The sequence below is a fragment of the Symphodus melops genome, assembly GCF_947650265.1.
Source record: "Symphodus melops genome assembly, chromosome: 3".
In the NCBI taxonomy this organism is placed as follows: Eukaryota; Metazoa; Chordata; class Actinopteri; order Labriformes; family Labridae; genus Symphodus; species Symphodus melops.
The window spans coordinates 9762762-9789668 of record NC_136693.1 but is presented as its reverse complement, the minus strand read 5'-3'; the positions used below and the strand labels follow the sequence as shown (position 1 = coordinate 9789668).

At 41.5% G+C, this 26907-nt stretch overlaps 2 protein-coding genes across 3 annotated transcripts; both read left to right on the top strand.

Annotated features, from left to right (window-relative positions):
* Positions 1-1358: 1358 nt before the first annotated feature.
* On the top strand, positions 1359-15459 carry tpp2 (tripeptidyl peptidase 2). 2 transcript variants are annotated; one of them, XM_079339022.1, is made up of 29 exons: positions 1359-1613; positions 2369-2497; positions 2731-2826; positions 3130-3234; positions 3366-3490; positions 3604-3767; positions 3903-4057; positions 4160-4236; positions 4325-4452; positions 4606-4854; positions 4959-5074; positions 5230-5401; positions 5501-5658; positions 5739-5815; positions 5960-6066; positions 6741-6895; positions 6999-7115; positions 7226-7326; positions 7422-7518; positions 7599-7736; positions 7843-8087; positions 8410-8488; positions 9775-9813; positions 10214-10365; positions 10484-10580; positions 10703-10833; positions 11160-11406; positions 11942-12061; positions 12166-15459. In XM_079339022.1, the coding sequence occupies exons 1-29, from the start codon at positions 1449-1451 to the stop codon at positions 12253-12255; spliced, it is 3831 nt and encodes a 1276-aa protein (XP_079195148.1). In that variant the 5' UTR covers positions 1359-1448; the 3' UTR covers positions 12256-15459. The 2 variants fall into 2 exon arrangements, with proteins under 2 accessions (XP_079195148.1, XP_079195149.1); XM_079339023.1 differs by lacking the exon at positions 9775-9813 and having other exon boundaries at positions 1360-1613.
* A 2807-nt stretch (positions 15460-18266) lies between these two features.
* LOC306821259 (F-box/LRR-repeat protein 3-like) lies at positions 18267-25257 on the top strand. Its single transcript, XM_079339575.1, has 6 exons — positions 18267-18583; positions 19798-20002; positions 20442-20606; positions 20733-20855; positions 21209-21380; positions 22069-25257. Exons 2-6 carry the CDS (start codon positions 19799-19801, stop codon positions 22707-22709), a joined length of 1305 nt encoding a protein of 434 aa, XP_079195701.1. The 5' UTR covers positions 18267-18583; position 19798; the 3' UTR covers positions 22710-25257.
* The last annotated feature ends 1650 nt before the right edge of the window (positions 25258-26907 follow it).

Genomic DNA, 26907 nt, shown 5'->3' with positions numbered 1-26907 from the left:
AATGTAGCAATAAACACGATGACAGGGCTTTCACACTTACTGGAAACTCTTGAAAAACTGCTGATAATTGCAGGAGAAGCTGAATATGTGACTGCAAAGGGCCACATTTTTCATTTGCCGGACCCCTAGTATTTTTTTTCACAGCAAATCAAAGTGAGCTGATGTGAGATCGCGGCAGGGTATTATCACCTTGAATACTTACTTGTAAACGAGAGCTGACTGAAATTAAGCCGTTGCTGACAGAGTGAGCGAGACGTATCTTGGCCTGATGAGGATCCATCATCCAGTGAGTCAGAACTTTATTTATCACCCTGTGAAAAGAACAGTCTTCAAACTGTCACACAGCTTTTGGTACTCTAGCACCACCTGGTGTGCAAACATCAGCCAGTGAACTTACTTTAAGATAAAAGGATGGGGGGAAAACTAGCCCTACAGCTTTGTATGGCAACAATGTAGTCTAACGTGTCAAATAAATAAATAATTACTATATCTCTATCAATTGGCATTGTTGTATTATAGTCACTTTTAAACTGGCAAATTCAATCAGTGTTTGTTAACAATCATAGTTGAGATAAGGGTTGATTAAGGGAAGAAAAAAAAACTCATCATCAATTTTTCTACCCCAGTTGAATAAGAATATTACACAACCTTCTGTGCATAAAGTCTTTGAAACCTCTACAAACCAGTTTCACTTTACTTCCAGGTGGTGTAAATCTATTAATCCGAATAGCTGGTGTTTTATTGCTTTAAAGCAACCAGTGAACTGTCAGCAGGTGAATCAAAGAGGCTTGATTTGAGATGAGAAAGGATAAAGTTAGGTAACACAGGATTCCTAAATTTGGATATAAGTCCGTAGAGCCAAAATGGGGGAAATCCTGCTTGACTTTTCCTATCAAAGCTTGCTGTAAGCCTCAGCAGGGTTTTTTAGAATCGACTCAAAGGAATGACAAATAAAGCAAACAGTGCCTATATAGGTCTTCATTTCATTCATAGTAAATAAGATTAAGGAGGAAACACTTCACTTTACATCTCCTGATGATTCTCAAGAGTTTATAGTTAGTTTTTTTTCCTAAGTAAAATGGATAACAAACAGCTCCATTTATGATTATAGATAAAAATAGATTATAGATAGAAAAAAACCCCATAAAGTGACAGTCTATGAATAGGCTATTCATGGCCCAAAAGCTAAACAAGTGTTAAATGTCTTCAGACATCAATTATTGAGAAATATTGTCAGACTTTAACTATACTAAATATGCACACCCATAATGTACAGGGTAGTTTTGACATTATGAGACATTATGTTGAGGTCTGTTGAGTAAGTCTTACAGAGGGAGCCGCACTGGCCCTTTAAACCTCTCACTCCCCGTCTCTCTCTCTCTCTCTCCTCCGTCCTGCTCCTCTCTTCACCACCTCCGTGCTTTGTTTTCATCGTCGCTCTTTTAGTCATGGCTGCTCACTCCACTGAAGAGCCGTTCCCCTTTCACGGGCTGCTTCCCAAGAAAGAAACCGGAGCCTCGTCTTATCTCACCAGGTTCCCCGATTACGATGGCCGAGGGGTACTTATTGCTATCCTCGACACCGGTGTGGACCCCGGGGCCCCCGGCATGCAGGTAAGTCTCACCGGCTGCCGCTCGTTAGCTTTGAGCTAGTTAGCAAAGCTAAAGGCCAGACTCCTTCACTTCATTTGTGTACAGTCACCCGACGGCTAGGGCTAGCATGTTAGCTTTGGTGAATGGCAATTGTAGAAATACTATGACAACTGGGTTGACAGAGTTCGTGACAACCAAATAAACGAAGAGTTAATGTTATGAGGCATTTTCTCCGGTCGTTACATTGCGTCTCGGTGCTGGACTTATTGACAACTAAATGACATAATGTTAGCTTGATTTGCATGTTTGACTTAGGCAGAATTTGTACGCTTCAGATTTCCTCCAGTTTCCGCATGAACACTTTGTCCTGCTGCTGCTGCTGCAGCAATTAAATCAACATCCATTAAACTACCTTTTATAAGCATATGTAGCTAAGTTAGTTTACAATCAAGAGCCGTCTGTTATCTAGTTTGTTATACTTTTTACCTGCCAAGTCACAAGTCTTCAGCCAGCTCCACAGTTTTTCTAACTCGGGTTTTTAAAACGTTTTGTAAAATTTATAATCAGTCATGTCTGTGTTACAGCGTTTGGGCCCAGTATAGCCTCGTATATTGAGGTCAGCATTATGTTCCTACCACTTCTCATGTTAAAAGAACAGAGATTAAACCAGATGCCCTCAATGTGTGAATACAAACACTTGAAGTCATTTGAACAGGAGGATGGTTTACTGATCACCCAGATCTAGACCGATTAATTTCCTGATTTTTCTTCTTTAGGTTACAACTGAAGGGAAACCAAAGATTGTTGACATCATTGACACAACAGGCAGCGGAGATGTGAATATGACCACGTTGGCAGAACCCAAAGATGGGTCAATCACCGGCCTCTCTGGAAGAATCCTTCAGGTCTGCAGACATCTTCGTGATTTGAAGAACAACAGCTGTGACAAAGATATTATCCTATTAGAGGAACAGTAATGTTCGACATTTCAGACCATCCTATGTGGATGTGTAATGCCTTTTTTTGGCCATTCTTTGTTTCCCTATTCAAGTCTTAATCTATCCACACTAATGTCTTGAACCTTAAGGATGTTTCATCATATTTGTCTCACACAGTGTCTAATTTTGATGCCTTCCAGATTCCTCCTGCCTGGGTCAATCCATCAGGGAAGTATCGCATTGGAGTTAAAAATGGCTATGAATTTTTCCCAAAGGCGCTCAAAGAGAGAATACAGGTGGGAAGGCCTGACATTATTTCTGTACTGTGTGCATGATGGGTTTGATTTTGCAACTCTTTTGTGAAAAGACCTGAGCGCTCTGATGGTGCGTGCAGTACGAGATGTTTGGGATGGGCTGAGAAAAACATCCATCTGTGATGTTGTAAGATACTCACTTTCTCGCTATTGCAGTGATGCCACTTGTAGTACCTTTTATTTTAGACGATAGAGAAAACAATCTGTGATGTAGAATGGGAAAATGTGAGTAATAGTATGCCAGCCTTTTCAAGACATTTTTGACATCTTACTTTCGTCCACTAGAAAGAACGAAAGGAAAAGATGTGGGACCCACCACACAGAGCGGCAATGGCTGAGGTGTCACGCAAGACGGAAGAGTTTGACCTCTCTCACCCAACACCCTCACAGGTCAGACTTAAAACACAAGCTGATTCCTTTGTGTGCTCCTGTCAGTGTTTATATGCAGTTCATAGTCAGTGTCACGTTGCGTTTCCTTACTCTCATACGTCGTCTCCCTTCCAATACTTCCTCTCCTTCAGATGGAGAAGTTGCAGAAAGAAGAGCTGCAGAGTCAGTCAGAGCTGCTGGCATCTCTAGAAAAGAAGTACAGTGATCCTGGTCCTGTTTATGACTGTGTACTTTGGGATGATGGCGTCTCATGGAAGTAAGCGATACGAAATATTATCCTTTTTTTTTTTTTTTTTGAACCTTTTCTCTTCAGTACACAGTGGTTTATCCGTTCCCCACAATATCTGTCACTGTTTTTTTCCACTAAAGGGCGGTGGTTGACACTTCAGAGTGTGGAGATCTGTCTCAGTGCACTGTGCTGAGGTCATACAGAGAGTCTCAAGAGTATGCCACGTTAGGAAATGCTGAGATGCTCAACTACTCTGTCAATATTTACGATGAAGGAAACACTCTCTGCATCGTCACCAGCGGAGGTAATACATGCTGAAGCAAGCACGCCTTTTATAATGATTCATGTATTTAACAAACGCATGTTGAGCGTAACAGAGTGTTCAAGGCAGGGTCATTTGAGATATGCAGAGTAACCTTTCTTACGTGCATTTTTAAAGGGGCTCATGGGACACACGTGGCAAGCATCGCAGCAGGTTACTTCCCAGAGGAACCTGAGCGCAACGGTGTGGCGCCTGGTGCCCAGATCCTGGCTCTGAAGATTGGAGACACCCGTCTCAGCACCATGGAAACTGGCACAGGACTCATCCGTGCTGTACGTTTACCAAACTGTGTCAAGTAAAGATTAGTATTTGGGCTACAATAATTGTGTATAACTTTAATTCAAATGATTTTGTTTCCTTTTGCCCTCTCAAAGATGATTGAAGTCATAAACTACAAGTGTGACCTGGTAAACTACAGCTATGGGGAAGCCACCCACTGGCCCAATTCCGGGTAAGTATTTATTCAGCGGTTGTGTTTGTGTGAGTTCATTTAGTGTTGCACATATGGTTACATAATTATGTGTACTTGTTGTTTCCAGGAGGATTTGCGAGGTGATCACAGAGGCTGTGCAGAAGCACAATGTGATGTTTGTTTCAAGTGCAGGAAACAACGGTCCCTGCCTTTCCACGGTTGGCTGCCCGGGGGGAACCACAAGCAGTGTTATAGGTACACACACTGATATACCCAGTAGTTTTTTTGTTTTTTTTAGAAACCTTTGATAAAGTACATCCTATTAAATTACACACTAAAACATCATAAACCTGATGTGTGAAAAGCAGAAGTTGTTTCCTTTAATTCCTCCTGTCTTCTGTCTTTTAGGAGTTGGAGCATATGTGACTCCGGACATGATGGTGGCAGAGTATTCTCTGAGGGAGAAGCTGCCTCCCAATCAGTACACCTGGTCGTCCAGGGGCCCCAGTACAGATGGGGCCCTGGGGGTCAGCATCAGTGCCCCTGGAGGTGCCATTGCATCTGTACCCAACTGGACCCTTCGAGGGACCCAGCTGATGAACGGCACATCCATGTCATCGCCTAACGCCTGCGGAGGCATCGCACTTATCCTCTCAGGTGACTCCGGGGACGCGCTCTGAAAGTCCACATAGGAATACGAGCATGACAAGAAATGTGGGACTGATGCTAATTCTTCTAGTATTTTATTTCATGTGATGAAGGACTGAAGCAGAATGGGATCCCTCCCTCTGTTCCTGCCGTGAGGAGAGCGCTGGAAAACACAGCTCTGAAGGTCGATGACATTGAGGTGTTTGCTCAGGGCCATGGAATAATCCAGGTAGTGACGCACTCCCTTCAGCAGAAATCCACAATTCAGCAGTTACTTGACTATAAACTCCAGAACTGTTATACTTCCTTTCAAGTATTATAATTTAAGTCTTAAATCTTTTTTTTTTTTTTTAAATGAAATGAACATTTCTGTGTTCCTCTCAGGTTGACAAGGCCTTAGACTACCTCACTCAACATGCCTCTTTACCCACAAGCAATCTGGGCTTCTCAATAAGTGTAGGAACACAGAAAGGCATCTACCTCAGGGACCCAGCCCAAATTCTTACACCCTCAGACCATGGAGTCGGAATCGAACCCATTTTCCCAGAGAACACGGGTACTAGTCACAGTCCCTTTATAAAAACTTTTATTAAGAAGTGTTTTTGTTTTTTTTGTTATTCTTATATGAATTGTATTCTTGATACGTCCTACACAGGGAACTCTGAGCGAATCTCCTTGCAGCTACACTTGGCTCTCACATGCGCCGCGCCCTGGGTTCAGTGCCCCTCCCACTTGGAGCTGATGAACCAGTGTCGTCACATCAACGTCCGCATCGACCCTGTGGGACTGAGAGAAGGAGTGCACTACACAGAGGTAAAGGCAGGAGAATGGAAGTGCAGGCAAATGTTGACACTGCTGAGTCTGTCAATGTAAACCTGGTCGTTTTGTTGAAGGTGTGTGGCTACGACACAGCAGCTCCGACCTGTGGCCCTCTATTCAGAGTTCCAATCACAGTTATTATTCCTGCAAAGTAAGTGTTTCCATAACACCGCATTTCACCTCCAATTAAAGGTTCATGTGTGTCTCACAGCTCTCGCTCTCTCTCTCTCTCTCTCTCTCTCTCTCTCTCTCTCTCTCTCTGTGTCTCTCTCTCCCCCTCTGTTTGATTTGACAGAGTAACAGATAATCGAAATCAGGAGGTGTGTTTCACAGACGTCCACTTCAGACCAGGACAGATCAGACGCCACTTCTTCACTGTTCCTCAGGGAGCGTCCTGGGCAGGTGTGTGTGTGTGTAATGAAGAGAATGGGTTTTGTTGTAACAAGATAATAATGCTTGGCTTCTGAAGACAGTTTCCCTTATTCACGGTTGTTACACATGTTCATGACTTGTTCTCTTTGATCAATAAATGATGGGGGGGAATATTAGTTCAGTTTGGCTTCGGGAGCTTTCCTTCAACTCAATCACTTGGTTTTTGAAGTCAGATTTCTGTTTCTTTTTTTTTAAACCCAGAGAGGCACAAAATATGTTCTAACCTGATGTTCTGGACTATTTTTTGCACATTCTATTGAGCATGTTATTTTAAAAATATTAAAATATTTTTAGCTGACCATAGTTTTCCATATGGTGCTTATTGTAAAATCTGCTTCCCCGTGGTTTAAAAATCTGCTAAATGCCTCTTTTCATTTTTATCCAAATACACACAGGAGGTCTGTTTTTGGTGACTGAACGAGTTTCTGTCAAATAGATTTATTGTAGAAAATGTCAAAATAAAAACAGTCTAATCAACAGTAGCATAGGTAGTTATGAATAATAATAAAGAAATAGGTGGTTGCTTTTTCATCTTTAACCCAACTCTTCTTTTCTCCTCCGCATTCTTTTTTCACCTTTTGCTTACCACCATTACATCCTCTCACATTGTTGTTCTCCTGCTCCTCCCCGTCTCCCTCCCACAGAGATCACGCTGACCTCTCAGTCAGGAGATGTGTCATCCAAATTTGTCCTCCACGCGGTGCACCTGGTCAAACAGAAAGCGTACCGAGCCAACGAGTTCTACAAGTTCTCTTCCCTGTTAGAGAGAGGCTCCTTAACTGAGGCTTTCCCTGTGCTGGTACACACACACACACACACTTCATCAATCAGTGTACAGAACACTTTATGTACATACATTTCACAACAGTGGGTTCATTTCTTTCTTTTTGCTCCTCCTCCAGTCTGGTAAGGTAGTAGAGCTGTGCATCGCACGCTGGTGGGCGAGTCTCGGTGACGTCACTGTTGACTACAGCATCTCCTTCCATGGACTCAACACTTCCCCTTCACCGCTGCACATAGTAAGAAGAGCGCACACACATTCATAATGAACCAGAAACCATGAGAAGCGTACACCTCAGAAACAATCAGTTTCCCCCTTTTTTTCTGACCCTCATTTGTGTCTACCCAGCATGCCTCAGAGGGAGTAACTCATTTTGAGGTGTCGTCACCTCTGAGGTACGAAGAGGTGTCCCCCACTATCACCCTCAAGTCTTGGGTTCAGCCTCTCAGGTAACCACTCAAACAATCTCACACGTATCATTGCTCCACATCCTTGCATTTAATTTCCTCCTCCATGTTGTTGTTGTTGTTGTTGTTGTTTTTAGGCCGGTCAGTTCAAAGATAAAAGCTCTGGGATTGAGAGATGTTCTGCCTAACAACAGACAACTGTACGAGATTGTTCTCACCTACAACTTTCACCAGGTACTTAAAAGTGAAGATGAGAGCAAGACACTTGTACTGTTTCCACGCTTGTGTAACCTTCCTTTTAAAACTGTCCTTAGCCCAAGAGTGGAGAGGTTACGCCCAGCTGTCCCATGCTGTGTGAGCTGTTGTACGAGTCTGAGTTTGACAGTCAGCTCTGGATGCTGTTTGATCAGAACAAGAGGCTACTGGGTTCAGGAGACGCCTACCCACACCAGGTACACGCTGAGAGTTTGGCCCCCTCACATATTCAAGAGGATCACTCATATCTGTTGTTTTTAACCAATCTCCTCGCCCCCCCCTTTTCTGTTTGAACATCACCAGTATTCTCTGAAGCTGGAAAAGGGCGACTTCACTGTTCGTCTGCAGGTCCGTCACGAGCAGTCGAGCGAGCTGGAGCGCCTTAAGGATCTACCGTTTGTAGTTTCTCACCGGCTGTCCACCACACTCAGTCTGGACGTGTACGAGACTCACCGGGCTGCCCTCATGGCCAAGAAGAAGGCAAACTCTGTCACCTTGTGCCCAGGCGCCTCGCAGCCCTTCTACGTCACGTCTTTGCCGGATGACAAGTGAGTGAATTCACGCAGGGGCATTTGATGAAGTTATCCATATTAATAGGATGGAACTAATATCTTCAGCAAAGAAGTGTAACATGAACAGAAAATGATCACTTCACAGAAGATCAAATCTGCCTTAATAAAACGAGGACTCTGATTGGTTGATAGTCGTAATAGCCATGGATTAATTGAATAGGTTTTAAACGGTCAATCGCTCATTCCTGCAGTCCTCAGTCCAGTTTCCTGATATAATTGAATCAAATGTTGCTTCATCTTTCCGCCTTCATTCACTCCGTTTGCCGCCGTTCTCCCTCTTGTTTCTCTCCGTTTCCAGGATCCCAAAAGGGACGAGCCCAGGATGTTATCTCTCAGGCTCTCTGGTTGTCCCCAAGAGCGAGTATGGCAAGAAAGCAGTGAGTGGCCCTTGCTTGTTTTTTTTATTTTCATCGATACCTCCTTAGTTCTCAATCCTACTCCTCAGGATCTGAAGTGATGATAGTTATCCATCCTCTGATTCCTCAGGGACTCAAACAAACTCGCTTTGTGCAGCACATGAACCTTTTAATCCGACCTCGCCCAAATCTAAAACTCAGTCATTCTGTGATCCTGAAGTACAGGCTTGAAGACCAGTAGCTTTTCTGTTTTCTGTGTGTTTTATCTCGTAACGTCTTTAGAGATGAGCTGCATCTTGTCTGCCGCTTCTGAAACGTGTCGCTGTATTTTCTGACGCTGCATGGCCACACATACTCACACGTTGACTCGCTTTGCTTCAGATGATCTATGTTCAGCAGTCCTGAATATTACTGCAGTAATACTAACTGCAGATACAACCTTACTTTTTAGTATGTTTAGCCAAAGATTAAAAAAAAATCAACTGAGACAAATGAAGTTGATCAAACTGTTAAATGTGTCCACTTTGTGCTCCAGACCAAACTTGTGGCAGTAACAAAAAAAAAAGTTTTCATACAGAGCCCTTATTTTTCCTTATTGGCCTTCAGAGGGAAGTCAACCACTCAGGGCTGGATGCTAATCCTTTCCATCCTGGCAGCTACTCTCACAAGGTCTCTTTAATCCCAGGTGGCTGCTTGAGACTTTTTTTATGGAGCCAACTGGAAGGTGTGAGTGCAAAAAGAGCAATGCACTTGAGTGTAACACCGTTGTGCTCAGCAGATGCCTCTCTGTTACTTTGTGTAATGGAAGATGTCCTCGTGGGCTGCAGACACTTCTCATCCACACTCTCGTCTTAGTACTTTTGATTTGACTGAGTTCTTGTGTCTTTCTGACGAACTTGCTGACCCCGCTGCTTCGATGCAAAACTCCTTTTTTTTCTTCTTATTGTTTGACACGTTGTATTCCTGTTGGCTCGTGCATTGTTTGTATCGTGGAAACAAAATAAAACAGTTGTGACGTTTTACCGTAGTTCACGGCACTGACAGAAAGGGCTTTCACCTCTTGGGAGAGCAGACGTAGGAATCCGGTGGGATGGATGTAAACAAAAAAGACCCAAGCTGATCTAAGTTGGTCATTGGTTTTGAGTTAGACAAAACCAATGACATCGTCTTCACCCACTGAATCAGTTATTGAAGTGTGACATCAGGTGAATTATACCTCAGGGGGGATGAAAAATGAAGCGACAGAAGTATCCTTTTTGGTGTGTTTGTGTTGTCTCTTCCTTACTGTGTGTTATTCTGACCACCAGGGGCAGGCCTCTGCAAAACGACAAGGGAAGTTTAAAAAGGTACTGGATGAGCTAGAAGCACCGTACTACAGAGCGTCCACTGCTCTCCCACCATCAAGAAAATGGCTTTTTGGGATATGGGATACATGTGTAATCAATGTCAGAGCATGTCAGTATTTCTGTCTGAAAATGTGCAAAGCTCCTTTTCAGTGTTTGTCTTGATGTAGAGCAGTAAGTGTTCTGGTGGTCAGTTAGATAACGAATATACATGGAGCTCAATTAACACTGCTTTAAACTTGTATAATTTGGTGTTGAAAAGAACATTTAAGTGGTTAAAATAAAGCTAACAAAAGGGAGGACCCATAGGAAACAGTATTGAGGAAGAAGATTAGAATGTAAGATGCTGATTTTAAAGTAGTTAATCCTTTTGAACTCATTTAGTTTGTCTGTGTTCGAACAGGATATTGTTCCAGTCGTGTACCATTTAATTCCCGCTCCCAACAAAACGAAGAACGGAGGGAAGGAGAAGGACAAGGAGGGCGACAAAGAGAAAGAAGCGAAGGACGAGTTTGCGGAAGCAATGAGAGACTTGAAGATCCAGTGGATGACAAAGTGAGAGTTGCTCAGCTTGTTTTTTCAGCAACAACGCAGCTCTCTTTGCCTCGATCTTTGAATTCTCAATTCTCACTTTTTTTTTTTTTTTTTCTTTCCGCCCACCTTTGCTTTTCAGGTTGGACTCCAGCTCCATCTATGAAGAACTGAGGGAGAACTATTCTGAGTACCTTCCGCTGCACGTCCAAAGACTGCACCAGCTGGACTCTGAAAAGGTAACGCGCCCCCCCCCATCCCCGACAGGACTGAATCCAGGAGCGTTCATTGTGTTGCTGGACTCCCAACATCGCAGGGATCTCCTCTCACTGTTATTCCTCCTTCTCCTGTTTGTCTACAGGAGCGTGTGAAACGACTCAGGGAAGTGGAATCAGCAGCCGACATCGTCATCTCACAAATCGACCAGACGGCCTTAGCTGTGTACCTCACCATGAAGACAGACCCCCGGCCGGATGCTGCTTCTATCAAGACGTACGTCAACGATGAGACACAAACATTGTTGTCAGAAAGTTCAACCAATGTTAGGATATTTCTTCTTTACACAGTCATGCACTGTCTCTTTATGGGACAGCTTTACTTAGTTGTAGCTAATTAAAGCAAATGTTAGCAGTCATGTATTTATTACTGTGTAACTGATAGTGATGGTGCGAGCTGGTTTGCAGACTGTATCTCCTCTCTGGGACATTAAAGCTTAACCTACTGCCCTTTAAAATGATAACATGATTCTTTCTAACAAGCGCTCACAAGAAGTATTTAAAAAGCCTTCATCACCACCTCCTCTAATGTGTTTCTCTCAGTGACATGGACAAGCAGAAATCCTCTCTACTAGACGCCCTGTGCAGGAAAGGCTGCGCTCTGGCTGACCAGCTGCTGCTGCCCCCTCCAACGCAGGACGGCGCCGTGGCTACGGGACAGACCGCAGCCGATGAGGTGGTGGTGGAACAGGTGGCCAGTAGCTCTGACGACTCCTTAGAAAACGTGGCGAAAGCCCTGATGGATACTTTCTGGGAGGTTCAGAAGTGGGCGGAGCTGACTGATTCGAAGGTGAGCGCATGTTTTCAGAAACGAGGGAAAGATCAGCACATAGTAATGCATACATGCGTTTTTTTTTTTGTTTTTTTTTTTTTAAAGGATAATTAATTTCACAAAAACAGCTGGCTGTTGGAGCTTCAAGCAAATGCAACGTAAACAGGAACAACCAAGTCTATTTGTTGTTCTTTCTTCCCTCTTCATTGTGTGTGTGAGACTCAGAATAATACTCTGCTCATGGTCATCATAGTAAGGGAACATGACGTGGTGCATCGTTGCGTCTCCTGCAGATCAGTTGGGGTCTTTCATGGGTTCAGATTACCATAACAAAATGTCAGATATCCACAAGACTTCGTCACTCATGGCCATTTAGTTTGTGATTTTTTTTTTTCCCTCTCTGTTTGATCAAATATCAGTATCAGTCATTAGGGCTTAGACGAGTTACATTATGGCGTTTAATGGTAAAACTCCTGTGTTTCATGTGAGTTCTCTTGACACTGTCACCATAGAGAACAATTGGGCTCATCTTTTGTCTCTGGTCTCTTCTCAGGTGTTGATGTTTTCATACAAACACGCTCTCGTGAACAAAATGTACGGCCGAGCCTTAAAATACGCCTCAAAGATGGTGGAGGAGAAGCCAAATAAGGAGAACATGAGGAACTGCATCCAGGTACGAGAGCAGTGATTCCTGATGTTTGTTCAACATGACTTATTAAATGTCTGCTTCATGTTTCCTGTCACTAAAATCCCGTCTGTTTGTTGTTGTTTTTCTAGCTCATGCGTCACCTCAGATGGACACACTGCGCCACCTTCAGTGAGAACTGGCTCCCAGTCATGTACCCTGCAGAGTACACACCTTTCTAGACACACACACACACACACACACACACACACACACACACACACACACACACACGTACATGCATGAGCAGTGTGGCAATACATTGTCCATTAAAATGGTAACTTTAACGTCATATCCCTCAGGTTCACATGGTCTACACATCTGGATTTTCACTTTTAGATGCACCAAAATGACAGATAATGCTTTGTGTAAATGTTTGGATGCATCCTTCCCTCCACCGCTGGAGGGCTCGTGTTTGTCTCGTCTGTTTATTTCTCATTGAACATCTTATTTAGTGCTCAAAACTCCTGCCAAGGCTTTGTGATCTCTTTGTTTTCTCAGTTGGGGGTTTTTCTTTTGTTTGGATGTCATCTTCACATTTACGTAAAGCTTTCACAAGCTGCCACTCTCCGCTGTCCAGACTCCACATCATATAAATATGACACCCTGAAGCTCTCGTCTTGTGTAAATACTGTAAAAGGGCCAGTATGAACTACCTGAGGATGCATCCCCAAGTAAACGATAAGAACTGAGACTCCTCCTCTAATCACTTAAAAAGAAAAAGAGAAAAACAGTTTGTAACAGGCTGTATCAGGATCTGAAGATGAGAGTTTGCTGTACGGATTCTGTCTGCCTGATCCCTGACTTACCAGGGAGTCTCACACAGACTTTTATATCTTTTTATTCTTTATATTTTCATTTTTCCAAACAGGCATAGATGATGAAACTAAGAGTTTGTCTTGTCTTGTCTCTATTTAGGCTCTGACTCATGTACACAAATCAGTGTTGAGGTGCCTTTCTATATCTACCTTACCTTACCTGATGCCATAGACGGCAGCAGGTTCAGTACAGTCAGCCGCTTGCAGTTACTTCTCCCATCAGCTTTTGGCATCAGATGTCGTTCAAAGCCTCGTGCCTGCAGTACGACGCGTCAAGAAGTCTTTGACTCGGCAGGTATGTAGAAGCAACAACAAACCATTTAGTTTTGTTGTTGCTGCTGCTGACCTGCAGAGGTGTTGGCCCTCCACTTCATGCTGCAGGTACCTGAGCAGAACATCTGATGTCCATTCAACGGACCTCACTGAATAACACAGATGCAGTTGTTGGCGGCATTAGTAGGCGTCATTGTAAAATGTTCACAGTGCTCGATGGTTTTCTGCAGCATTTTCAATGTTGCACTTGTACACAGTGTCAGAAACTACTGTACATACACACGTAACAAAAAATATTGAGATGCAATAGGTATATAATACAAATATTATTCTAAGTGATGTATTTTGCATATATGCATGTCTTCTAGTGAGTTAGGAAAAAGATTTCTTTTATTTGGAAGCAGATTTTAATTTGTTTTCGATTTAGAAGATTTTTAATCCCAAACACAATTCTGACAAATATCCTCTTCTTTTTTTTCTCCAGTGTGAGTGATTTCTGAATGTCTTCATGTACTTGTGAGCATATTTTGTGCACATGTGCTGAACTGAAATGAAAACAATGACGAGGGTTTAAGCATGACTTAGTTTAGTTTTTTATGTACTGTTACGTTAAAAGACTGTGCAGGTTTTTATTGTTTCCTCTGATTAGTATGACGCATCTCATACTTCACATCGTGACTAACCATTTGCATGTTGTGTTATTATTTTAGATCAGGCAACTATTGCTTTACTTTGATTTCTTCAGAATATAAAATGTATCAATCCACAGTGAACATTGAGTGCATTAAACCAGGCTGATGAATACAATTCTCTAAGGTTTCAACGTAAAAACACAATTTGAATGCTAATTAAAACATTTCCATCCTTGGAAATTAGGATTAAGCAATCCTTTCATAATGACACGATAGTTTGGGCTTGTACGTTTATGTTGCCGCGATGGTCTCTCATCTCTTAAGAGTCATCGTTAACTCAATGTGAATCTCTCGCTTCATACAGTCTATTTACAACCATAGTGATGGGTCAATACAGAGGCCCATGGGGAGGGAGGTCTTAAAGAGACAGCAGCTGAAACCAGCCGTCCCAGGCAGAGACTGTCAATATCAGTTTTAAATTCTTCAACCCTGTCTCACATTACGAAACTGAGTGCAGACTAGATGCTCACTGGGAAAAAGAAAAAAAGTAACTGAAGTACCGTTTTAATATATTTAGCTACTCAAAAACTTAAGCTGGAAATGTATTCTCTTTTATTTTTTTAAACGTAAGTGTGAAAAATATCAGTGCTGCAGAAGGTTAGATACGGCTCTTTTCCTCATCAGATATGCCAACAATGTAACTCAGCCACTGACTGCTCGTTATTCTAGCGGGCTAATGTAGCCTCGGGCAAAGATGGATTACAGGGCTCTAGAAAGCCCTTATCTTTTTAACAACACAACCCCAGCTTTTTTAAATGAAATGTCATTTCCTGCTTTTTCCACATTCATGCATGAGGACTCGCTTAGAAGGGATATAGACAATCGTTTGTGTGAAATCAGTGGTGCTCCCCTTACGGCCAGTTTAAGGATTTACCCGTTTATCATGTTAAGATCCACTAAAAACAATGACTGCAGAGAATGGCACAGAAAAGCATATTCCTCTATGGAAATGCTCAAAATGTATTTGTAAATGGGGAGCATACCTTTTCAAATGTGTATGATAAGTAGCCGAGGAAAGAAATAAAACTAGTGTTACCTGAATCATGTAACACATGAGGAAACATGGCTGTTTGTTTTCACGGTGCCAATGCGACAAAGGACGATTGAAAGATCCAAAATGAGTTTCTTTAGTGATTCTCAGCCTGCATGCTAAAGAATGTAAACCCCCTCCACTAACCTGATTTGTGTGTGTTGCTGAATCTTTGGTTTCCTCCTGCAGCGGTGTCCTCCATCTCTTCTTCCCTGTTTTGTTTTTGTTTCTGGCTCACACACGTGTTGGGTTCAAGGCTGAGCAGTTCACTGTAAGCGTTGCCAATGACAGTCTCTCTGAAAAAATGGCCTTAACTTTCACCAGGGGACTGTACCGTCCATGTCTGCCACCTCTGTTGCTCTCATTGTGCAGGTGTCAGGAAACACTTCAGAAATGCTTCAACTGGATGTTGAGTGTTTATATTTATAGTCATCAAATGTAGTAAAAGCCAATATTTTACAGAATGTTATGAGACGAGGTTGTATGCTCTTAGTATTATTTTATATCCATTCTTCCTTGATGACGTGGGGAAATACCTGAGCTAGTGTCACACTATTTTATGGTCACATTGAATTTAAAAAAAAAAAGAAAAGGAAAACATCACTGAATTAAAAAAAAAAGATTTGGAAGAAAAATGTCTCCTTGTCATTATTTAGCAATACAAAGCAGCAGTTTTGTTAAATTTTGCCAACCTCTTTGTGATGGATTTGCAGAGTTCAAACACCAAGTACAGGAAGTGCTTCACCAGAGAAAGGGTTTCACCACACAAGCCTACTGATATACCACAGTTTAAAATCAGTTTTATTAATTTGGAGAATACTTAAGGAAAGTGGTGAAAAATAAAGCAACCATTGGCAAAAATAAAAGGTACAAATTAGATACTTTGGTAAGGAAGGTTTTTCTTGATTTTGAAATGTGTAAATTGATACATTTAGGAAACTGGTTTAAATATGTTTTCCCTTCTATGTGACCTTTCTTCCCCCGATTTAGTGCCATATATTTGTATTAGGCTACTGAGGCTTTTATAATTTATTAAAAGAGGTTAAAGATCATAAATTTCAAGTTCCTATTTGCATACTATTTAGCCTTATTTATAGGCTTATGTACAACCATTATAGTGTAACATTTATGGGTTAAGGGAAGTCTGAGCATAACAGTGTTTTTTTCACAATGTAATATGTACTTTCATTTTCAAGTTAACCTTTTCCTATAAAGTCAATGTTACATTTTTGGAAGGGTTCAAAGTTTGTTGGTTACCTACACCGTCGAAATCAGCTTATCGACCTCACTATCAGCCCTTCACAACCTACACCATATTTATTACCTCGTTTTTTCACCAACTCAGAGACAAACTCATCCACAACTCGCATATCGCCTCAAAAATCATTGAACCAACCACCCAAAACCTCTCGGCTCTAAACAACAAAGCTCTGACACTCAGGGCTGAGCACTCAGGGCCCCACTAATTCACTCGTCCCACTCCTCTCAATTTTACCTTTGACTGTTATGTGTTATTGTTATGTGTGCTACTCCATGTTCATGTTTTTTTGTTTACTCATGTATGGGATGAATGCACGTATCAGCTGTCACACATTTCCTCTGGGAGACAAAAAAAATTTCTTTAATATGATTAAAACCTTTTTATCAGGTTAATAATCACATTTTAAGTATGAGTAGATGTATTTGACATTTAATAAATGAACATTTTCGTAGGCTTTGTGTATCTTGATAAAGAAAATAGAACTGTTTTTGATATGCTGGTTTGCAAAATTTATGAATATTTTACCAGGTGTAGATCATTTTTTTTCTTCAGAATAAACACATGAAAAGATTCTTTGTGATTTGTCTAAGTTAAACTGTGTTTAGTAACTTTTTTACTGCTTTGATGAAGCAAACAATATCTGATTCGTAAATATGTTGTTGAAGATGTGATAACTTGTTTGACCACCAGATGGCAACGAATGTTCAAGTTGTTTAAACGGGTGGACTGATCCACAAGTGGAACCAGAATTAAATTAATTTAGCATGAGAGGTTTAAAAAAAAAAAAAAAAAACATGTCAAGAATGAAAAAAATGTAGATTATATCAGGTGTTAAGAATCAATGTCCATTAACACATCCTCTGCTCTGGCTTTGACAGTCACAGAGCAGTGTGATTTTTCCTACGGATGATGATTAATTACATAGTTTTGTTCTGAATGTTGAATCAGATGTATTGTAACTGTTTTCAGCATTGGTGTGTAACATACAGAAAAGACAATCAATGTTACAGAAGATTATATAGAGGAAGAATTGATTTAAAAGAAATGTTTTTACAATGTTTGATATCTCACTTCATGTAACACTTCTACTTGTTTTTTTTTTTGTTTGGAAATGGAGAGAGAAAAAGCTATCTCACAAACAACATGAGGTCAGATAAATCTCAGCTTTCATATCTGTCTCCCCCTGAGTGCTGAAGTTATGAGTGTGACCTTTTCATCCTGACACCACTCTCCAAACCTGAAAGAAACTCAAGTCAAGAATATAGATGAAGCTCAAAAGTTTTTCACAGGTCTGTCATCACAGACCACTGCTTCATCTTTTAGTGCATCCCGGTGTCATTTGTACGTAGAATAATAATAAAAGGCAGTGTGGACCCCTTAAATGTTCTCCCAGACAGACATGAATTTCATTACAGGAGGAATTAGAGAACAGTTAAATATGGTAATGTAAAGCTGCTGTGCACAGATCTGTTAAAGTTAAATTGTTGGGTTTCACTATGCTTTCTTTATATTTATCATGTGTATCTTGTTGAGATATCTTGCACAATGTTTTTTTCTTTCATTGAATGGAACCACCCAGTTCAACTGGTGTTAAAGAATATGTTCTGACAGTTCAACCTCTTTCATATCTAAAGATGTAAAACCTCTTCCTTCTGAGATCTACAAAAGAGAAAACCATACCATTCAAAAAAAAGTAAGCCTACATGGACTATCATTTTTAAAAGTTGTAATTTCTCTAAATCATGGGGCATCATAAGTGGTAGCTCTGCTCTGATACACACCTCGGTTATGGATTTGCTTTTGTCCCCTTGGCGCCTGTGCTCTCTCTGCTCTGCCTCCTCTAATTGCAACCCATTTCTCTAGGGAAAAATAAGAATCCATTTTTTTTTAACAGAAATGGGTAGACTCATTTTCAATGACAACAATCAGATGTAAAGGTTGGCTTAAATGTAAAGGTTGTGTATATAAACATAGTGAAATGTAAATGTCAAATCAAAATACTGGTTTTGTACGAAACACACGTCTGTTCATTTTCTCAGTTTTTTTTTATGATAATGGATAATTGAATTAATATTATTAATAAAATATGGGGAAACTGCGCCCCTTGGTGGCAGTCCTGGGTAACTGCAGGCCGCCCACGGAGTGCGCTCGACGCAGAGAAACACAAACGCCATCTTTAGCTGACAGGCAAACTACTGAAGCTGACTTGGGAAACGAAACTAGGTCAGGCGTTAGGAATACAAAAATACTGGTGAAAAACTCGCTTCATCAGCTTGTAGTCGGTGTTTGCTAAGTTGCCGACACACCGTGCTGTCCTATGGTCCAATGTGTTTGATCGGTCGAGCAGCTCGGACGCAGTTTTCTTGTGTGGGTCCCGGTTGACGTAGATTGATCGCTTTTGTGGATAAACAGCCGACAGACCGAAGTGAAAGCCAGGTGAGAGGAGAGCGAGGTTGACAGCGGTCTGTGAGTGTTTTTATTATACTATTACTCAGTTGTAACATTTACTGTCAAATAACTACAACTTGTTTGCTCGTTAGCAGGATGCGAGCTTCGGTTCTGCTATGCTAACGCTTCTCTTACTTTGCTTGACGTTATTAATTTTTTGCATTTTTCACTACACTTCTGTTTGTGCCGACTGTAAACACCGGCAAAATGTGCACCTAAAGTAAGTTTATAAAGAGCAAATGTTGTGGATTTTGCCGTGGACTGATCAGGTGAGTCAAAAGGAGGCGTGTCTTCCTTAGACAATGTTTTCATTCTGACTCAGAGAATCACACGCACACACACACGCACACACACACACACACACACACACACACACACACACACACACACACGCACACACACACACACACACACACACAACACGTACACACACTATACACAAACATACACTATACACTCTTGAATTTCCCTCGGGATCAATAAAGTATCTATCTATCTATCTATCTATCTATCTATCTATCTATCTAAACAAACATACTGTACACACATTATACACACGCATACTGTACACACACACACAGGATTATAATGAGGATTGATCACACCTTTACAGGTGAATGAACGGTGTTTCCTAATAACTATATAAAGGAATTAAAATATTTGCATATTTTCTGGTTATTTTTTTCAGTCAATTAACAACACATGTCAGGAGTTGCAGACATATTTTCTTCTTAGATTTATAGTCTGGGGGCTTTTTGCAGTTATTCTATTGGACAGTGGATAGGTTAAGAGAGAGAGTGAGGCCAGCCCTCTTGGAGAATACATTCATACATGGGGTGCAACCAAACCACCAGGCCATCAGCGCCCTAGTGACCTGTGTCAAATTGTGAATTTAAATTGTTTAAATTATTTTAAACATTCATTAGGCTAAGGCATTAGACAGTGCTCCTGATTATGACCAAATAGTTGTGGCATTACAAACATATAGCAGTGCACAAATATGGATTTAAAATGTGTCAACATGCATCAACCTACCAGACATGCTCTGCAAACATACTAAGAGGACAAGTGGAACAACATTTAGTTTGCTAAGCATGCCAGGTCTGTTGACGTAGAGTCTCTCCATAAATAATGCTGCTAATGAAGAGTTCCTTCTCCCATTAAGTGAACTCAGCCCAACCATCTGGATGTTGTTTACCCAGGATGAAACGTGCACTGAAAGGCAATAAGCAGGAGGATGGAGGTGGCACCAGCGGAGGGTCTCAGGAGACTCTTAAACGGTCCCGAAAGCAGAGGAGGGAGAAAGAGTTTGAAGGAGAGGGAGCCCACTGGGAGTGTCTGCCACAGGAGATCCTGCTCCACATCTTCCAGTACCTGCCTCTTCTGGATAGAGCCTACGCTTCTCAGGTAATCTAGACCTTTTTTTAAATTATTATTTATTTTATTAATGGTCAGTGCGTGGTTTATTAGTGTTAACACTGGACGGCAGTTAAACAGTAAAAGTCTTATTGGTCTCCATTAAATGAGGCAGACCTGAACAACATGGGAACATGACTCACCTCTGAGTAAATCTTTGCTTTTAGTTCTCACGGTGAGTCACTTTTTGTCTACATGTTCATAAAGCATTTTTTGCTAACAATCCCTCTTCGGAAGAAAACAATCGTTATTGTATAAAGTGTATAGATGTGAGTTTTGGTTTGTCCTCAAAGTATCACCTTTGCATCAGTGATGTCAGTTTTGTTGCAGATTTTTGTTTTTAAAGTTTAGCTATTCAAATGGAAGTAAATACAGAAAAACTTCAGTCGTCTGTAGCTAAGAGAGTTGGTTTGAAATTCCTTTCCTGCAGGTGTGTCGAAGCTGGAACCAAGCTTTTCACATGCCAGAGCTGTGGCGATGTTTCGAGTTTGAGTTGAACCAGCCAGCAAGCTCTTACCTGAAGGCCACGCACCCTGACCTCATCAAGCAGATCATCAAGAGGCACGCCAACCACCTGCAGTATGTCAGCTTCAAGGTATGTCCTGGAGTGTTTCGTGTTCAGGGAGGTCACAGAAAGAGAAGTGTGCGCTGAATTCAATTCTTCTGTCCTGTTCAAACTGAAACCCCTTCTTTTTTTCTTTTTTTTTTTTCTGCTTCTCAGGTGGACAGCAGCCGAGATTCTGCCGAGGCGGCGTGCGACATCCTCTCTCAGCTCGTCAATTGTTCTTTGAAAACATTGGGGCTCATCTCAACAGCCAGGCCCAGCTTCATGGAGCTGCCCAAAGTAAGCCTCAGCCTTGTTGGAGCACACCCAATGTATGGAGGTTGGGGTCCTTCGGGGGGGCCGGCCTGGGTTCGAGTCCGACCCGTGGCTCCTTTTTGTCATTCCCCACTCTCTGTCTCCTCGAGTTCTGATTCATCCACCTAGCTCTAAAATAAACCTTTGAAAAGAATACAGACAGGGTAGATATTTACATTCTGTTACCAGCAGAGGGTGCTGATGCAGATGTGAAGTAGAACTAAAAGTATTTTCAGTCACTTGATGAGTTGGCGAGTGAGACCAGCACGAGTGTTTATCACGTGCACAAAAAAAACCCAGAGGATTAAACGCCGCCTCTCCTTTGCTCTGCTCAACAGTCTCACTTCATCTCAGCCCTGACGGTGGTTTTTGTCAACTCGAAATCCCTGTCCTCCCTGAAGATTGATGACACCCCCGTGGACGACCCCTCCCTCAAAGTCCTGGTGGCCAATAACAGTGACACCCTCAAGCTGCTGAAGATGAGTAGCTGCCCTCATGTTTCACCTGCAGGTACTGACAGTGATTTGAAATGTTCTTTAGGTGGTGGAAGGCTCGGTGCAAACTGTTCATACCTGGTACCTTGTTCTTCCTTAGACGTACTTCTGCACTCACTTTACGTTTAATGTTATAATTAAAGTCTTAAAGGGGACATATTATGAAAATGCACTTTCACAGTGTTTTTGAACATTTATTTGGGTAACCTGAGTGTCAACCGACTCACAAAATTTGAAATAAATCCACCCAGTCCTTTGTTTGTGGTTTGCACAAGTCTTACAACACAGAGGAAAATTTAAATGCTTAAATTTGCTCGGTTTGTGACATCACAAGTTGTATTCTGGTAAGAAAATACCCCTCCAAATCCACCTCCAGCCTAGAGCAAAACTTTTGCACAGGTCCACCATTGTATTTAAAGAGACACACACACCAAAACGGAGCGTTCAGAGAGAGCTGGTTTCTACAGGGTCCCAAACCTCCTCTGGTGCTTGATTCATGTTATAATGGCACCAAAGCACAGCACAGATGTTTCATTTAGACCACAGGGTTTGGAAAGGTGAAAAAGAAGTATAATATGTCCTCTTTGAAGGCGCACAGAGAAATAGAAAAGTTTCTACCAGTGTTCCCTGATGTTTTTCCGTGCTTGGCATAAACAGGCTGTGTGGATCTATCGTCTCCTTTGACCCCTGTCTCTCTTTCCAAGGTATCCTCTGTGTGGCCGATCAGTGTCATGGCTTAAGAGAACTAGCTCTAAACTACCATTTGCTCAGTGACGAGCTTCTCATCGCCCTCTCCTCCGAGAAGCACGTCCACCTCGAGCACCTTCGCATCGACGTGATTAGCGAGAATCCGGGCCAACAGTTCCACAGCATCAAGAAGAGCAGCTGGGACGCCATGGTCCAACACTCTCCTAAATTCAGCCTGGTCATGTACTTCTTTCTGTACGAGGACGAGTTTGGCCCGTTCTTCCGTGATGAGATCCCCGTCACACATCTGTACTTTGGACGCTCTGTCAGCAAAGACGTGCTGGGCCGCGTCGGGCTCACCTGCCCGCGTCTGGTGGAGCTGGTGGTGTGCGCCAACGGGCTGCGGCCGCTGGATGAGGAGCTGATTCGCATCGCCCAACGCTGCACGCAGCTGTCTTCCATTGGATTGGGAGAGTGCGAGGTGTCGTGCAGCGCCTTCGTGGAGTTTGTGAAGATGTGCGGCGATAGACTGTCACAGCTATCCATCATGGAGGAGGTGCTGGTTCCAGATCACCGCTACGGGCTGGATGACATCCACTGGGAGGTATCAAAGCACTTAGGTCGCGTCTGGTTCCCAGACATGATGCCTACCTGGTAAAGCACGGGGTGAAGTTTGAAGTTCGGTCCAAAACTTTGAGTGTGTGCGCGTGTGTTTTTGTGCGTGTGTGTGTGAGAAAGAGTTTGTGTGCCAAACTGAATTGACTGCAAACGCCCCTCATCTTTCTCTTAATTTTTTCCCGGCGTTCATTTTTCTTTCGGAATGCACAAGAAAAGAAATCATCTTGACTTTTTATTTGAAGAAATGGAACAAATATCAATGATTGCAACTCCTTCACACCGTTTCATGTATGTGATTTTTATTTATATCTAAATTTATTTGTCACAATTAGCACCTTTGACTTTTTCCTTTGTTTAGGTATAACATCTTCGGGGTAGTGTTCGTGCAGAGGTCAGGGGAGACATTTTTGCAGGGGAATAAACAGGAGTGTTTGGGTATTCTTCAAAAATTAATTGACTTTTATGTACACAAAAGTCTACACAAGAGAATGATAGGCTTTTTTTTACAAGTCCAAATAAATCAGCCTTTCCTGAAGTTAGGGTCAGACCCCTTTTTACCGGGTTGCCCCAAAGTTGAGTCCAAGTAAAAAGTCGACAAACAACTTTTCCTTATTAAAATACAACTGGTGTTAATTTTTCACACCTTCATGCGCCTTCTGGATGACTGCCTGCTCGCTGGGCAGAGAGAGAGGTTCTGTGCGTCCATGGTGTCAAAGCCAAACTATAAAGAAGTGTGTGAGTAAATGTTTGGTAAAGAGAAGTGAGAGCGGTAACTTGGGTTTGGGTTTAAGCTGAAAGCGTTTGGCAGCGCCTGCTCTAAATAAACATCAGCAATGTTGAAGCTGGAGACTTTCAGAAAGGTATAAATGTCCTGAACAAGTCGAGTGCTGACTAAGTGTGACTCTATGACAAACATGTAAACGTGGTCATAGACTGGATAGCAACACCTCATTGTGGGTTTCTGGTCTCAGTTATTGTTGTCGTGGTTTTGATGTTTGATAGATATTTGTCCTAGTCCCAGCGTCTTATTTTGAAAAACAGCAACAACAGCACTGCCTCTTTCTCTCTCTTGTTACTTTAACAGGATTAAAGCTAAAGGCAGTTTCATCCTCCTGCTAGTAGTGAAGGTGCTGCTCTTCTAATCATCTTAGTCTATATGTACTGTATAAATGAATGTACAGATACATAGTGTAGTTTAAACATGCTTTCGTGCGTTGCCTGACCCATGTTTCGAATGTAATTCTTTACATCTATGTTTCTGTCACTTTCTATTTCTAGAGAAACAAATAGTTATCTCGTGACACAGACAGAGAGCAGGTCGAGACTCTTTACATGTTCTTATTGACTGACTCACTTTTATTTTCATGAAGGACCCACGTTTAGCACCAAGTCGTATGAGGATGAAACCGATTTTAAAGTCAACGATCTGTAAATATTGACCGTTTTCAGTTTCTCTGTCAGTTTAATGATCACTCCTGGACTGGCTGGTGGACTTTTTCCTTTGTGACTCTCAACACACATTAAACACTTTCTTTGGACAAACTCAAACTGCTTTTAAGCACAAACGTTCAACATGCTAACAGTCTTATCAGTCAATAGTTTACCAGAGAAATATTTATTGTTGTTTTTGCTTTTATATAATATACATTGTGTAAATGTACCTTAGCTGCAAAATCCATCTGTAAATATGAGGATGCCCCACGATGAGAAAACTGACAGATGCATGTTTTCTGATGCGTTGAAAGAGAGAAGAGAAGCTCACTTAAAGTGACTTGTTCTGTATCTTTAAAGTGCAGTTTGTGTGAATTTAATTCAAGTTTCCATGGCAACTTGATTAAAGCCAGACAAATGTAAATGTTAGTACACAGTCTGTATAGTTTTAAGTATTTCTCTCTAAGGCTGAGATACAGAAACAATGAACATGGCCTTAAACAAGTCATTCATGTTGGGCTTTTATTACCTTGTCCTCGCTCATATTTATCTGTAGGTGCGACATCATCCAGAAACTGTGGTGTTAATGGGACTGATGAAAAAGCAATGTAAATACATGTTGTTAATGAGATTATTGTGGAGCAGTAGACAGGATCGTGTGTGGCAGCTGAATGTTGATGTAAATGTATGTGTAGGAATCAAAGTTGATGTGTCACTGTTGTGTTAAAGGTAGTGGAAGTATGTCCCACGATGGACCTGTACAGGCTTTATTAACACATCCCCTTCTTTCTATTTTACAAATGTTGATTAAAAAAAAATGGGTTCACAGCAATATTTCTTGGGTTGTCTCCCTTTAATTTGGACCCCTCATGTCTGAACTGTATGTGTTGGACTTTATCCTTAAAATGTCTGAACATTTTGTGTATTTATAAAACCAAGCCACCTGCTGGTTTCTACTGACTGCATTAGTATACAGTGCTTATAGATGAGTATTGGACTATTCAAAGATGGGCTCAGTAAGGCCCGCTGTTTTTACATAGAGAGTACAGTGGCGTGGTGTTGTTTTGATTTCAGCTCTACAAAGCTGCTCTGTACCTGCTTGTACTTTTCCCAAAGATGTGTAACATTTGAGTAAAGTTAATAGCCACATTATAAAAGTGTGTGTTTCTCTTTTCTCGACCTGTTTAAGAATACTTTTGTTTCCCTTCATGAGCTTTGGTTTGCCTTGTGCACTCCTCTTATGCTTTGTTTTTCTACCACTATGCAAAGTATCTTTTGTCTATTTGTTTATGGCTAACAATAAATACATTTAGCTGGTGTAAATTGGTAAAAAATAAAACTTCAGCTCTACAGGACAGATGTGAAAAATTCGTCAGTCAAAAGGTTTAGACTCTAAGCTTTATAATTGTGTTGAAAATGGGCCATTAAAGAGAAAACGTTGTGGATGCAATGAAATGCAAGTAAATGTTATTTATGTTGCACTTACCTCGAGGCAAAGTGCTTTGGAAAAAGGTATATAAATGAGTGCAAAAGTAAGGACATAAAAACAGACAAGCAAGAGAAGACACATTCAAATGATGGCTCCATTTAGTGAAATCAGATAAAAGATGTAACTTTAACGTTGTCTTCTCTTCCACCCACAGCTCATTAATTTTTTAACTCTTGGAGGATTTAAAAGGGCAATAAGTGATATATCTTCAAAAGGAAATGTGCTGGAAGAGCTTCAGGTATATGGACAAAGAGCCGATGAAGTCAGATAGGGAGGTTCAACTGGAGTCCATCTAAATTATTATTTCAAACAAACGTTTTACAAAGGAGCTCTCCAGGTTTTACAGCTTTGTTTACAGAGCATGCAAACATTTCATTTTTAATTATCACTTCCTATTTTAATGTCAGTTAAAAGTCAGCTGTTAAAAAACAAAGATGATTAAAAGAAGATGAATTCAATGAAGAAATAAGTTTTATTTGGGAGGTTTGTTGATGAAGTAAAGTGTTTGAGATGCTCCATTAAAAAGAGGCATCACTTTGGCTCTTTTATTGCACTTGTAAAGTCTCATTTATTTCCTCTATCCAGCCGCACACAGGTGTTTTCACTTGTTTTGATCAATGAATAATGGAGCCTTTTCGCTGTTGATAAAGAAATGCTGCACCTATGTGATGAAATACTGCGGTCTTTGAGGTAATTACTTCACGAGATTAGGCGTCTAAGGACAGTGGATGGGAAGAAACATTTCTTATTTGACAATCACAAACTATCCTTTTCTTCTTCTGTTTGTTTGAAAAATGTTGCTATATCTTTTTTAAACTGTCCTTAGAATACAGAGTTCGGTGAAATCAGTAGAGAAGCGGACGTGATACGAGAATCAGTTTATAAAACACACAAACATTTAGTAGGGGGCTGTAGTAGTTCAGTCTGCGGGAACTTGGATTGGGACGCCGGTTCATGTCCCGGCACGGATCAAGTCCAGAAATTGGCCTGGTAGCTGGAGAGGTGCCAGTCCACTTACTGAGCACTGCTCGGGTGCCCTTGAGCAAGGCACCGAACTCCAAAACTGCTCTCGAGCGCTCGCTGCTGGCCCTCACTCAGAGACCTCTCCAATGTGTATTTCAGCTTGATGTGTGTGTTCATGTCCATTAAACAGAGTTTGAACCGAATCTCCACTCGTGTATTTTACCATTTTAACCATTTACCATTTTATAATGAAATCTCTTCACAGAGACTATTCACTTGATAGGATAATATGATATATTGCCTCACCTATTCTTAAATCAGAACATCCTATACCACACATATTCTCATCATTCGG

What these genes read in the sequence shown, in the direction of transcription:
- LOC306821259 (XM_079339575.1), top strand. Translation starts at nt 19,799, where the DNA reads ATGAAACGTGCACTGAAAGGCAATAAGCAGGAGGATGGAGGTGGCACC. An exon ending in TGCAGTATGTCAGCTTCAAG is followed by an intron (nt 20,607 to 20,732) that starts GTATGTCCTGGA and finishes TCTGCTTCTCAG; the next exon opens with GTGGACAGCAGCCGAGATTC. An exon ending in GCTTCATGGAGCTGCCCAAA is followed by an intron (nt 20,856 to 21,208) that starts GTAAGCCTCAGC and finishes TCTGCTCAACAG; the next exon opens with TCTCACTTCATCTCAGCCCT.
- tpp2 (XM_079339022.1), top strand. Translation starts at nt 1,449, where the DNA reads ATGGCTGCTCACTCCACTGAAGAGCCGTTCCCCTTTCACGGGCTGCTT. An exon ending in CGCTCAAAGAGAGAATACAG is followed by an intron (nt 2,827 to 3,129) that starts GTGGGAAGGCCT and finishes TTCGTCCACTAG; the next exon opens with AAAGAACGAAAGGAAAAGAT. An exon ending in CTCACCCAACACCCTCACAG is followed by an intron (nt 3,235 to 3,365) that starts GTCAGACTTAAA and finishes CCTCTCCTTCAG; the next exon opens with ATGGAGAAGTTGCAGAAAGA.